This window comes from Tachypleus tridentatus, chromosome 1 (assembly GCF_004210375.1).
Source record: "Tachypleus tridentatus isolate NWPU-2018 chromosome 1, ASM421037v1, whole genome shotgun sequence".
NCBI classification, from domain to species: domain Eukaryota; kingdom Metazoa; phylum Arthropoda; class Merostomata; order Xiphosura; family Limulidae; genus Tachypleus; species Tachypleus tridentatus.
In genome coordinates, this window is record NC_134825.1 from 35,335,521 (window position 1) to 35,349,731 (window position 14,211).

At 31.6% G+C, this 14,211-nt stretch overlaps 1 protein-coding gene across 1 annotated transcript in view; it reads right to left on the reverse strand.

The window, feature by feature from the left end:
- The window catches only part of LOC143232336 (uncharacterized), a 118,634-nt gene that overhangs the window by 3,629 nt on the left and 100,794 nt on the right, over positions 1 to 14,211 (reverse strand). The window contains exons 4-7 of the mRNA XM_076467636.1: positions 11,444 to 11,577; positions 5,109 to 5,319; positions 3,433 to 3,574; positions 290 to 314 (exon numbers count right to left, since the gene is read on the reverse strand). Coding sequence (XP_076323751.1) covers positions 290 to 314; positions 3,433 to 3,574; positions 5,109 to 5,319; positions 11,444 to 11,577 — 512 coding nt within the window. The remainder of the gene's footprint in view (positions 1 to 289; positions 315 to 3,432; positions 3,575 to 5,108; positions 5,320 to 11,443; positions 11,578 to 14,211) is intronic.

Consider the following 14,211-nt stretch of genomic DNA (forward strand, 5'->3'; position numbering starts at 1 on the left):
GTCACTGACATTTTCCTGACTATTTATACATATTTAGGGAAAAAAATGTATTCGATGCAAAGTGACACTAATTTTCGTGCAACATTGTAGGCCAACGAAATAAATGCGCGGTACCGGTTAGAACAATGATCGTTGTTAATAGGAAGTCATCACTGTTGTAGTTATATATCTACATATATACATTGTTTATTTTTATTTTTAGTTGCTAAACTATAGGCCGACATAATGGGCTGTCTGAGCACAGCCTACTGCGGACATTGAACTTCATGTTTGAACGTTACACTCTCACAAGCATATCACCAAGTACTGAAGGCCTTGAAAACCAACAGACAAATAGTAATTTTATAACTTGTAAAAGCATATATTTTTTTTACGAATTTGTCTAAGATAGCCATAATATTTTGGAAAAATGTTCCATCTTCGAATTACTCAAACTTTTAAAAAGTAATCGCCGATTACTAATATGAAGCTAGAAATAAACGTAATTAATTTAAACAGTTTGATTTTAATGGTAAGTTTCGCCAGTTACCAAGCAGACATTCCGAGTTTAATAACACATTTCTTTAAATCTCAGAATGCTCTCAACGTCGTAATTGCACAACTCATGGCAGTTTAATAATTTTAGTTTGAAGCATCGTATCGGGTTTATATGTCTTTAATTCATGACGGTAGTTGAGAGCATTGAATCACATGAATTAATAAAGGTTTAGACTAACTACGTGTTAAACTCTGATGGTGCTAAAGGCCACTACAGTTAAACACATTTTTAAAATTAACATGAATTACTACATATTTAGTTCTACTTCGTTTCACCTCTGAGTGTACTAAAGACAACTGACAGTCATTTGTTTAACATTTATTTAGTTATTGTTAAATACAATCAGGTGAATTAAAATAACTACTTCATATATGTGCAAGAAGAGGGTTCTTCACCAGTAATTATGTTTCGTAGTTATGTAAAAAAACACTATATCGAGTTAACGTGGCCCACAATAAAATAGTTAGGGCTCACTTGTCTGCACTGAAGTGATGAAAAACGCTTACCCTGTCAGTCATTCAATTGTTCATGAAAAAAATTACAAATCATAAAGATTAAAAGAAGAGACACAATCCTGTTGAAAAATAACATATTTCAAATAGTGTATATTTCAATCGACTTTAATATGTGTTAAAACAAGTTACTGCCCGACTGGTCTTTCGTTTAATAGCAAAACGCGTCAGATTAAGAATATGAAATAAAACATCTACACTTCAAGTTATTTTTATCACAAATATTAGTTCTACTAAATTATAGCTATGATTTTATTTTCAACGGTACGCAAATATTTCTGATTGTTTTAAACAATTAGCTCGATAAAGTAATGCTGTCTAATTTCCTTAAATTTCAAATCGTATGGAGGTTCTTTGAACAATAGAACATAGAATAGCTCTTACAATCAGAATGAAAGTCAAACTAGCACTCAGAATAAACACCGTGTTCTACTTTAAAAAAGCTTTGCATTTCTGAGCTGGTTTACGGTTATCTAACAAGTAAAAACAACATATGAAAAGTTTATAGACTTTCAGGGCACGTGAATAGTAATGAAAAGAAAATATGTTTTTATGGACTCAAAACGTTTACTTATTACTGTAGAAGTTCAGTCGATGAAAATAAAACTTGATACTTCTATTTGTTTCTTTTGTTAATGGTCTACACAGAAAGAAAACAGCATTTTATTTTCAAACTAATTGTATATTTAAACTATCTTTTTCTTTATGCAGCAAAAACGAGAACTGAATTACAAAGAAGAATTATTTGAAAACAGCGAGCCTTCTGAATAATATTTTCCTTGCAGCATGGGACCGAATGTTAAACACTTCTCTTCACAGAGACTTTAAATATTTTCAGACAAGTACTTGTTAAATTTGAAATTAAATTGCTAGATTAAATGAAGTGTTTCATGATTTTAAAACGTCCCGCATTTTGTTTTACGAAGTAAATAAGTATTTGGAGTTTGTGTTTAGTCGAAGACTAATTCAAAATAATCAATAATATATATATATATAATATTCAAGCTATATACCAAAACACATTAACATGGATTTTTTAATTAATTTCTTTTTAAAAACGCTGCACTTTTTTTAAAAAAAGGACCATAGAATACAAGCTACAACTTGGGTTTATAAAATGTATCCTAGGTTTTGGAGGTGACTGAAGAAGTAGGACTCACATTGCATTGGTAATACACCGTCTATCAGTCTTAACCTCCAATTTGCTAGTCATGATTTTGTTTATTCATTTAACTTCACTTAGATATAAATTATACATACACATAAACAATGGCTCAATATTAACTCTACTTATTGAGAAAGTTCACAAAACCGATTAATCTATACTGATTTATAGAATATTCTGGTGTCAAGAAAATTAACAATATTTGTTAATGAATATTGATTGGGTGAAATATTTTGGTTGCTGATGACATAAGCAACATAATTGTAAGTGCAGTTGGTAACATCATTCATTGAAATAAAATGATGAACTGGAGGATCTTAGAATAAAATTAGCTTTATTTTCTTTACTTTTAGTGTTAAACCAAAAACTGTCAGGGGAATTCTACAGAATATTTATCTTATCTTTATATACTCAGACAGAAAAATGTCAAATATAGATAGTTACTTCAAAATTTCGCCACACCAAACACAAAACTACCTGCCTTCACTTTAGTCTCATACTGCTAAATTAGGGATGGCTAGCGTAGATAACTCTCGTGTAGCTTTGCGCGAAATTGAAAAAAACAAACAAACTTCAAAGTAGTGTGAATTTTGAAAATACTTTTATTTCTTAAACTATGCTTTCTGCCGAAACAGGTAAACAAATAGAGATCATCAGTCGTTGACTCTGATTATTCTTGTCAAAATACACTCGAGACTCAAGATGATAAGATACATTCATTTGGACGAATTAATTGTTAAAATTAATTAATATTTGGCTTAGGTAAAAACAATATTTTAGTCATTTTACAGCGTATACAAGTGTTGAAAATATTGAGCTGTTTATAAATGTCATTCTTCAGTGTGAAGCTTGAGAGATTTAGCGAGTAAAAAAAAACAACATAAATATGAACAAATTTTCCTCATCAGCAGAATACGACTTTACTTGCCGAAATAACGTTGCATGTTGGGAGCTAAACATCAAACACCTGGGTTGTTCAACATTCAATTCAAAGTCAGATTTGATTAAGTTTGAAAACCTTTAGATAAAACTTTGTTATTACTTTTTCGCTGATTGTTTTATGCTCTTTGTCTGTTGTTTGTGTTCATTATCTTGAAGGCCTAACTTTTGTATTTACTCACACAGAAGTCACTAACCTGGCTTTTGGAGAGTAAAATTTAATAGATTTATCAGGCTTGATTTTGTTATTCTATGCTTTTCTACACACGAGTTTTTACCTTTTATTATTGATAAACCATTGCAACTCAGCAGGCCTGGAATCTGTTGCTGATGTACAGTTGACATCAACAACATCCCCCACGTGGTATCGGGAATGACCTCCACTGATCTTCGGTCCGGCTTCATTATCGACAAAAAAAACTGAAAATTATGGAGTCAGTCAGTGAAAATGTGTCTATATACAAATTGATTGTACCTGTCTAAATAAAACAATATTCCTTTTTGTTTGAAGAGGTTTAAAGATATCAAATAAGAAAACAAGACTAAAACATTTTAAAGGCAGAGAATAGCAGAGCAATTTTAGAAACAAAATTAATTCCTAGTCATTCTGTACAACTAGTTAGCCTATCAGATAATAAATGTACGTGTTATTTCAGCTCATTTTCTAGAAATTACTTTGATAATATAAAATACTAATTATAATGCATAAAATATAGTGTAATGATTTCTTGTCATCTGTGAATCTTAATGCTGTTTTACTTGTGTAGATCTGGTGATAGTAAAAATTATCAATTATCTGTCAACAATCTTTATAAGGAATTTAAAGGTGAATTTTAAGCTAATTATCATTTATAAATATTCACGAACCTTAGAGCATAAAACCAAAGTTTCGTTGAACAAAATACTTTATTAATTAAAATAAACTTCTAAATGGAACTGTTTGAAAACTTTTAGAGAAACCTGACGCTGATATTTCTTCAAGTCATAGCTATGTTACTGTGTATTACTTACTATTTTTTACGAAAAAAAGAATAAATAAAAACTAAAGAAGTTATTAATTTTAAAATGTTATAACGTGTTTTATTAGGTTAATGAGTATTGTGAGTTGAAATTCAATACACCAACAATAATTTTATATACATTTTGAAGAATGTAGTGTTTATATGTATAGTTTAATCATGTGGAGTAATTTTTGGATTTGACAATAATAAATGTTATTTTATTCTGCTTCATTTTCCTGTACAAAAGGGTTTTTAAGTTGTTTTAGTAAATATTATATTTATTAATTCAGTTTTCTCACTAATTAAGATCTGCAAACTTAATGAATTCATACAAAAGTAAAAATGATTAAATATGAATTTATTTCACAAAACATGTGCAAATATGAAAACAGTTAACATCATGTTAGAGTCAAATTACAAAATATATTAACTGGTTGCGTGTCTGTTTGTGTCAGTATTAAAATGACAAAAACAGAATTATTAAACATGCATCTACAGGATATTGAAAATGACAGGTTTTTCTGGATATATCAGCTGAGAAACCACAATGAACTTTCATACACATGTTAACGCAAATGATGTGAATACTTTCTTTATATATAAAGAAAGACATGTCGTACTTCAGAAATAATTAAAACATCTTACATCAACACATTGGTACCAATGTTATACATACGTCACTGATAATCAAGTAAAACCAATTTTAGCCAGTCATGTGACCAAAAGAAAATAGAGAAGTGAATTTAAAATGTTGATAAAAAGAAAACGGAACGTGATTTGTTTCTGTTATAATCCAGCAGTAAAAATGGAACTACATGTATATATATGTTTAAACAAAAGGGAAACAGAAAAAATGAATTTCACACCCATCAGAAAATTAAGAAAAACATTGATCATATTGGTCTCCAAACACTCGAAAGCACTCTTGTTAATATACATTAATTAATACATACTATCAGGTGTTGTCGCCTTCAGTCGTTCTCCAATCACTGTTTTTTCACTGTGACTGTAGTAGTCTTGAGAAATAGTAGCCGTACAGCGTACCTTCATCACACCATGGGTAAAGCTGTTGAAGTTTGCTTGAAATTGTAAACCTAAAATGGTGCTTTCCAATCCATCAAGATAGCGCTCAATTTGCATGGGTGTCAAAAAGCGTTCATCGACCTGTGGTGGAATAAAATCGGATCAGTGCTTTACACCAATTCATCCATCACAAAGATCATCCTTTACATTCAAAATGTCCACTTCTTTTTCCACTGAGAGCCTCTGTTTATAGAAACTTAATGGACTATAATTCACCTCCATAACTTCGTCAGATGTCACACTCAATCTTAGTTACAACATGAATATCATGATGCTTTAAGTCGGTTCATCTCAACATTAACTGTTGTAACTTTCACTTGATTCTATTGAAGTTTGTAGCTAAGATTTTTTTTTTTATCTGTGAATGATGGTAAAACAAAAGTAGAGTTACTTATTATTTTTTGTGTCACTGTTCAAGTTTATACAACATATCACACCAAATCTACTCTCCAGAGGTTCTCCTTATGTCGTTATTTTACATGCAGAAACTTTTGAAAATTATCCTTTTTACACACGGTCATGTACTCACACACATACTCTTTCTATGAATATATATATATGGAATTAACATCCATATGATGTTAACATCATATAACGGCTGGTATCTCGCTCTCTCCATATATATATATTCATAGAAAGAGTATGTGTGTGAGTACATGACCGTGTGTAAAAAAAATAAGATGAATGTCTATCTATTATCATTAGAACAAATACATGTTTATGGTGTGAACGCGTTTCGCTAGTGGGATGTAGTTTCAACAAATTTGCTTGAAGATTGGAGGACGACCGAAAGCGACAACTCCTAACCTTATGTATTAATTAATGTATATTAACAAAACTGCTTTCGAGTGTTATTTTTTAAATAAATGGATACTATTTCAAATTAATCTTCGTTCAAAAATCACGGTTTATAGAATTTTTCTACTTTTACAAAATGGTTAGCATTTCATGGTTAGTCTTTCAAAACCAATACATTTGTCTGGCTACTAAAGAATCAACCCTACTTAACACTTAGCCGATTGAGTTAAATTGTGTTTTTAAGTGAGTCGAATGATACCTTGAAGTTTATCAGAATAATTAAAAAAATAAAAAAATATTCCGAGATAAACTGCACTCAAATCACCAAAACTCTGCTAAAAAATGTTTATTTACCTATAGGTATTGTTGGCTTGTTCAAACTGTTAAACATTTTTTATCAATAAAATAATATTTATTAGAATATCCTAGAATACAATTATTAGACATTTTCAAAGCTGGAAATTTAAAAACTTCCACAGTACTTTAAATTATTAATGACGAGAAACCAATTTGCAATAAAAATGTATCTCAGAACAGCTGGTATGGGTATTAATAATTTTTTTTATAACGAGAGAACAACGTTTCGACCTTCCTAGGTCTTCTTCAAGTGAAAAATCTTTCTAAGATACAGTGCTTTAAATGTTTTATATTGCTTAATGAAAGTACGATATTTGTTGAGCCTTGAATATGCTAAGCTCTTACCTATAAAGGAAATTTTCTTTAGCGAGTAAATAAGCGCAACAACTAATAAGAAAAATTCACTACGACTTCGGTTCTCAAGCTTGAACCATTACCTCTTTCTGCCATCAATGTAATACCACATGTTAACATCATATAACGGCTGGTATCTCGCTCTCTCCATATATATATATTCATAGAAAGAGTATGTGTGTGAGTACATGACCGTGTGTAAAAAGGATAATTTTCAAAAGTTTCTGCATGTAAAATAACGACATAAGGAGAACCTCTGGAGAGTAGATTTGGTTTGATATGTTGTATAAACTTGAACAGTGACACAAAAAATGAGCATTGTAACTAACTATATAATACTAACTGTACTAACTAGGTAATAACTATTCCTCCAATCCGTTTGTCTGTTTTAGCTACTACGACCACAACGAAGAAACTCAGCTCCAGCTAACTTTTCTTATAATTTATGACATCTAATCTGAGCTTTACTTCATGTTTTTTTTATACGAATTACCATATATGAATACTCGGTACCAACTTCTGTCGTAAGTCGATTTTTGAAAGACAGATTTAAAATAATATTTTTCGTACAAAATATGATGTCAAATTTATTACTAATGTAAGCTCATTTGTTAAGTATTACGTAAAGTGAAATTAGAAAATCATTAGAAAGAGGCGAAATTGCATACTAATACCAAGATGGCTGAGTAATTTCTACTACTTACCTCGTTAAACAAATAATATAAACCCGAAAGATAAATAACTTTCAATACATGTCTAACTAAATGAAAAACATAAATAAAAGATTTGACTAGTTTATAATATCGATCAGACTAAAACAATTTCCAAATTATCACTACAAGAAAAAATAATCGGTTAGCATCCGAGAGTAAAGGGCTAAACATTACACTTACAAACGAGTTATTCGTCCACAAGTTCTATTAAATAGAGAATTTGTTCAAGTATACACCAAGGAACTTAAACATTTGGTGTAAACAAAATATACATTACGTAAAGAGGGATTTCAACAAACTAGCCAATGGTTTTTCAGAAAAGATGTTATTATGTTCACATAAGTAATGTTTTTAATACCAGATTCTATAATATTTTGTGCAATATAAAGACATTTAAGTAATATGGATGCTGATATCAATTCATATAATGTATGCAGCGTAGACATTTGTGCTTCGTTTAAGAAGTAAAGGGTACTTAGTATCTAAGAACATTGTAGTTAAAATAGTTTTATCCTATAAAGTTTTAAAGTTTTGTATCAAAAACTACGCATTTAATTTTCGCTCCTTTTGCTCCAATATTTTCCTCACCTTCTGTTAGTCATACAGGTTGTGTTCTAAGTCAGATGACGGTTGTTCAATAAAACTAAAACTTGACGTTTTTTATATCTACTCATTTCGATTATGCTATTTAACATTTTGCTTAATTCATTACGTAAAAAAGACAAATTTCACAAGCCTATGATGTTTTATTGTTTTCAAATATTCACCTGTTCTATAGTAATTCCTGTGTGCTGAATCCGAAAATGATATCCATTTTTCTCCATAACGTATAGATTTTTCGCAAAACGTCGTATGTACCTTTATATAAATGAATTATTTTATTGAAGTCATGTCATATTTTACTTGTTTGATTGATGAATTTCCCGTAAAGTTACACGAGGGCTATCTGCGCTAGCTATCCCTAATTTAGCACTGTAAGACTAAAGGGAAGATAGCCAGTCATCATCACCTACCGCCAACTCTTGGGTTACTCCTTTACTAACGAATAGTAGGACTAGCCGTCCCAATATAACGCTTCCCTGGCTGAAAGAGTGAGCAGGTTTGGTGTGACTGGGATTCGAACACGCTATCCTCAGATTAAGAGTCGAGAGCCCTAACCACCTGGCCATGCTAGGCCTCAGATTTTGTTATGCTTAACATGTTGACAACTACTGGTTAAAGATTTCTCAAGACCAGTCTATACGTGACAGCCTTATCGATAGTTCTAGAACCCAAAAACAGTATTAAAAAATGTTCGTTGTGGTAAACGAAATAATAATTTGAAATCAGTAGAATAACTTTTTCTTCCTGATTTGCAAGAAAACATTCATAGAAAAAATGAATATTATTTTCCAAATCTGTGTATTTGAATTAAGGAAAATCCGTTATTAAACCCAAAACAATTTTTAGGAACTTTAAAATCGCAGGCCTGTATCATCGGAAATCAGATTCTGTAAATAAAAACGACATGCTAGTTTTTTGTTTTAAATAATGTCGTTAAACGCAATCTCCGAGTTCTTTCCAAGAAAATAAAATATGCGAACTAAAATAGATATTAAACGTCAAGTTGTTTTAACATAAAATTTATATATATATACCACAGGTATGCTGCTTTAAGCGAGAAAGATTGCTAGAAGTTAAAGGAGCTGAAATAATATTCCTGAGAGTCCTACTTCACATTCTATGCTTGTCCCTCTCTGGAACAACGGTAAGCCTTCGGACTTACAACGCTAAAATCAGGGGTTCGATTCCACTCGGTGGACACAGCAAATAGTCTAATGTGGATTTGCTGGAAGAAAACACACAAACACGTTCCATGTTTAATGTTTATTTGGGGTTCCCAGTTACGTGGTGAGTTTTTACCATCTTACCTAACAACGATATTATAAAAGAAAATTAGCAGGAATTCATACAAACATTGGTGATGTAATGATGCGTAACCAGAATATAGAACTGTGATAAAAATATGAGCTACAAATATTTTATTTGTTGATAAAAAATGTCTAGAACATAGAAAATACAAGCGTGAGCTGAAAAATATGATTTATGAATATCATTGCTCAAACAATAATATAGTTTGTTTGTTTGTTTTGAATTTCGCACAAAGCTACTCGAGGGCTATCTGTGCTAGCCGTCCCTAATTGAGCAGTGTAAGACTAGAGGAAAGGCAGCTAGTCATCACCATCCACCACCAACTCTTGGGCTACACTTTTACCAACGAATAGCGGGATTGACCGTCACATTATAACGCCCCCACGGCTGAAAGGGCGAGCATGTTTGGCGCGAAGGGGATGCGAACCCGCAACCCTCAGATTACGAGTCGCACGCCTTAACACACTTTGCCATGCTGGACCCAATAATAAAGTAGTTTGAAATATCGTCATTCATAGCGCAACTACTGTCTGAAGGATAAAAGTTACGAGTTAGCTGAAAACGTCGTTATTTATGATATAATTAATGCTCATAAAGTGTGCAATAAGAATTGCGTTACAAATATTACTTGGTAAAAAAATCTCCTTGTATTTTCTTCTCTTTAATATGGAAGTAATGTTTCAGTTTTTCAAAAAATTGCCTTCTCTCTAGTCTTGCACTGCTAAATTAGGGACAGCTAGTGCAGGCAGCCCTCGAGTACCTTTACGCAAAAATCCAAAACAAACAAACAAACTCTATTATGTTTCAGATATTTTCGTGTCGTATTTCTTTTACGTCATGTATTTAATTCGACGCATGTTTCTGACGTGACTTGTCTATTTTGCTAATGTTTAAATTGTAGTTTGTCAATATTTATTCAAATATTTATCGTCAGTACCAATATTATGTCTTTTTTTTTTTAATCGACTTAATATTCATTAAATTAGCAGTAGTATCAATATAGTTCTTTTGACTGTCTGTTCATCCACAGTCCATCCTTCGAATCTGCTACAGATTCAACAACTGAACATTTTAGTTATTACATTTGATAGTCTCTGTTTCTCTGAACGTCACTCATGTTATGAGGTAATTTAAGTTCCAATTTTACTTTGGTTTTAATCTCCTCAAAGAAACATTAATTAAGATAACGAATTTGTTAGAGAAACTAGTGAATTAATCATTCCAAACATTAAAATAATTTATCTACGAAGTGTGTATTTGCGTGTTTTTTTTACAGCAAAGCCACATCGAGCTATCTGCTGTGTCCACCGAGGGGAATCGCACTCCTGATTTTAGCGTTGTAAATCTGTAGACTTATCGCTGTCCTAGCTGGGAACTCGTTACAATGAAATCAGCCACAAAGAATTACATTATTTTTTGATGACAAGTGCAAAAGTTTACAATGAATTTTCTGTACCATGCTCACTGCGAGAATCAAACATAGAATTCAATCAATTTAGGCCATCAAGCTTACCACTATCTCATCGATGGATGCGTGATATCGTTTGCATAACACACTTTTATGTTTCTTATTTTTAACAACTAATTATATTTGTCACCTATGTACACCTATTTCTAGAACCTGTTTTCTTTATGATATCAAAACAACACGACATTTCTCATTCTATTGAAAATACAGCTTTTCCTAATTTCCGGAAGGGATTGTAGACTTACAATATCGAGAGAGAATACTGCATTAGATTCGCAATATGTCTGTTTATTTGTTTTATTTTTAAGCACAAAGCTACACAATTGGCTTTCTGTGCTCTGCCCACCACGAGTATCAAAACCTGATATCTAGTGTTATAAACCTACAGACTTACCATTGTGTCAATGGTGGACTTCACAGTGGGAAACTAAAGTTGAAAAATATAAGGTTGTCCCGAAGGTTAGTTTTAGTTTGTTCTGTGTTATAGACTATCGAAATTAAAGAATTGTTAGTAATAAGGCTTTCTCTATATTACACTGGACAAATATATTTAAACTCCTAAAGTGCTGTTGTTTTGTTTCCAGATCGAGAAAGTATATCTCACCGGTCGACCATTTATTGTCCAGGACAACACTGCTGCAGGTTTCGAAGGTCTGGAAATACAGGTCAAGTTTATGTGGTCACCAATCTCGTACATCCGGTCTATTCCGTCTATTGTTGGCTTTCCCTCGGGCAAAACTAGCAATCAGATTAAGAAATTCAGACAATCATTCTATAAAAGTTAGCCAGACCTAAGTTTTAAAACAAAAGCAAAACAAACGACGATGTCCTTTCTTTTACACTTTTAATTGAAAAAAAAAAAAGAAAAAGCATAAGTCATTGATTATTTGGCAAGCAAAGAACACAAAAGTAACGGTTTCGGTTCAACTTTGAGAAATGTATATAAAAATCAGATTATATGAACGCTTTAAAAAACTGAGATGCAAGAAGTGTTTTAATGGACTACGTAAGTGAGTAGAATATTTTGTTTAGTTTCAAATGAACTTTTAGAATGAGAAGAAATAATAGAAACTTCATTTTAACTTTTAGTGTAAAAAGTTCAGAGCAGAATAGCTTTCACTTTTAGATTCGAGAGTTGATGCCGACAATCTGTACAAGAAGAGAACATATTAAGAAACTGATCCAAATAACAATTTACGTTAGAATAAAATCATAGTAGCAAATCACCTGGGGAAACCTGTTCAAACGTTTGTAAAAACCTAATGGTGGCGGTGGGTGGTGATGACTTCCCTCTAGTCTTACACTGCTAAGTTAAGAACGGCTATCGCAGATAAATCTCGTGTAGCTTTGCGCGAAATTAAAAAGAACAAAAACAACCAAACTGTTCAAACGTCTTTGTCAGTTGAAAGTATACAGTATATGTGATCGAGCGAAATGGCATACTCTTACAGTAACACGGTTACAGGAAAACAATGTTCATTTCAAAATCTTACTATATAGAAAAACACTCTTTAAGACAAATAGTGTATGTCTTAGTTAATTACGTTTATCATAATACGATGATTTTATTACTTATTCTGCAATTCTAAACACTATATTGTTTATTAAGTTCCTTAGGGGTGACTTTCTTCTTGGAAGTTTACGATAGTTTAGCAACACTATGTCTGATAAGACTATTACTAATATTTTATGACAGATATAATTTATTAAAACTTCATCCCGCTAGCGAAACGCGTTTGCCATAAACATATATTTGTTCTATTGATGTGTATTTGTGTGTGTGTGTGTCTACTTAGAGCAAAGCCACATTGGGCTATCTGGTGAGTTCACCGAGGGGAATCGAGCCTCTGATTTTGTTCTATTGATAATATATAGTAATTCATTTTATTTCAAATGGTCATTGTAACAAACAATATTGTATTATTTCATAAGTTCTTTAGACAGAGTATCCATGATGAAACTTAGTTGAGTGGACAGCAACTGCTTGTTGCAGAAACATTAACGTGGAGGACGACATTTCAAAAGACTTCCGCCTTTCGTCTTCAAGCAGCTGCCGTCCATTCAATTAAATTTCAACAGTCTATATTTTAATTGTTCCATTGTTAAAGACAAATTCGAAATTATAAATTATAGTTTGTCGAAAATAGCCAATAGAAAACGAACTGTAGATCTTGCTTGTTCTATTGTTATAAACAAAGTCCAAATCGTTTCATTGTCATTTTTAGTTATATTTTCAGTTATGTTGTTTATGATTTGATTAGTTTCAATTAATGATACAAAGCGCTGAAAGTTATTATCAACGCTGTGACAAATTTAAAGAATACGTTTCTGTGTTTCAAATTTTACGTGCATACCTTAAGGAATTTCTAGTTATATGCTCTAAACTCTATGCGTTTCAATGTATAACTTATTTTTCACGACAAAGAAACGTGTTGCAGAGATCATGTGCAATTGTCGGTCGAACCTTTTCACACTACAAGTAACATGAATTTTGGTCGACTTAATTAAGGAACAAGATTCCACGAGAAACTCAACATACGTGCTTCTGGTTAAGCTGTACGACTGAGTGTAAGTAAAATACATTTTCGCCTTTAACGAAGTATACATTTAAACGTGCTTTACTGTTAATTCTGGGAATTTCCAAACTCGGTAGAATTAAAAATCAGTATTCAAATATAAAGTTTTAAATACTTTTATTTCTATTTTATTCTATCCGCTGCTGTATTAGATACCCTCTGATAAAATACACTAAGCCACCTAATGTTCGTTTTTGGTTAATTTAATTACTCAGGATATCCTGTGAGACTTTCATTAACTTTCAAAGTTATTTTCGAATTAAACATATCAAATGGCTCTAAATAACTTGAACTATGTACGCATGGGCGAACTATTAATTTCATTCAAGTCAAAACACGTTAACAGTATAAGAATTTTCTAAGCGAGGTTTATTCTACACAGAACACATTTTTCAAACCTGGTCTCAGTGTCTGTACCGACCAAAAATTTCACTTTCATTAAAGATGAAATTGATGTTTTTTTATTAAATATAGGAAAACTTTTTTTATTGTTTTTTGACCAAGCATTAAATAAATGAACCAAGTTAAAGACTACCATGCCCTTTTACTGATATGCATCATATATTGATTGAAGGTATTTAACAAATAATCATAACAGATTAGGATTAATCCATTAAACATTGAAGAATATATAATGGGAAGAGATTGTGAAGTAGTGGCGTACACTTTAAAACATCGAACAGATGTCAGTTTATGAATATGATGACTTAGATTCTAAGTCATTAACCAGAACACGAATATATTAACAAGTAATAGGAAATATTCTGTGAATGTAAAAATAATGTACGGTTTGCAG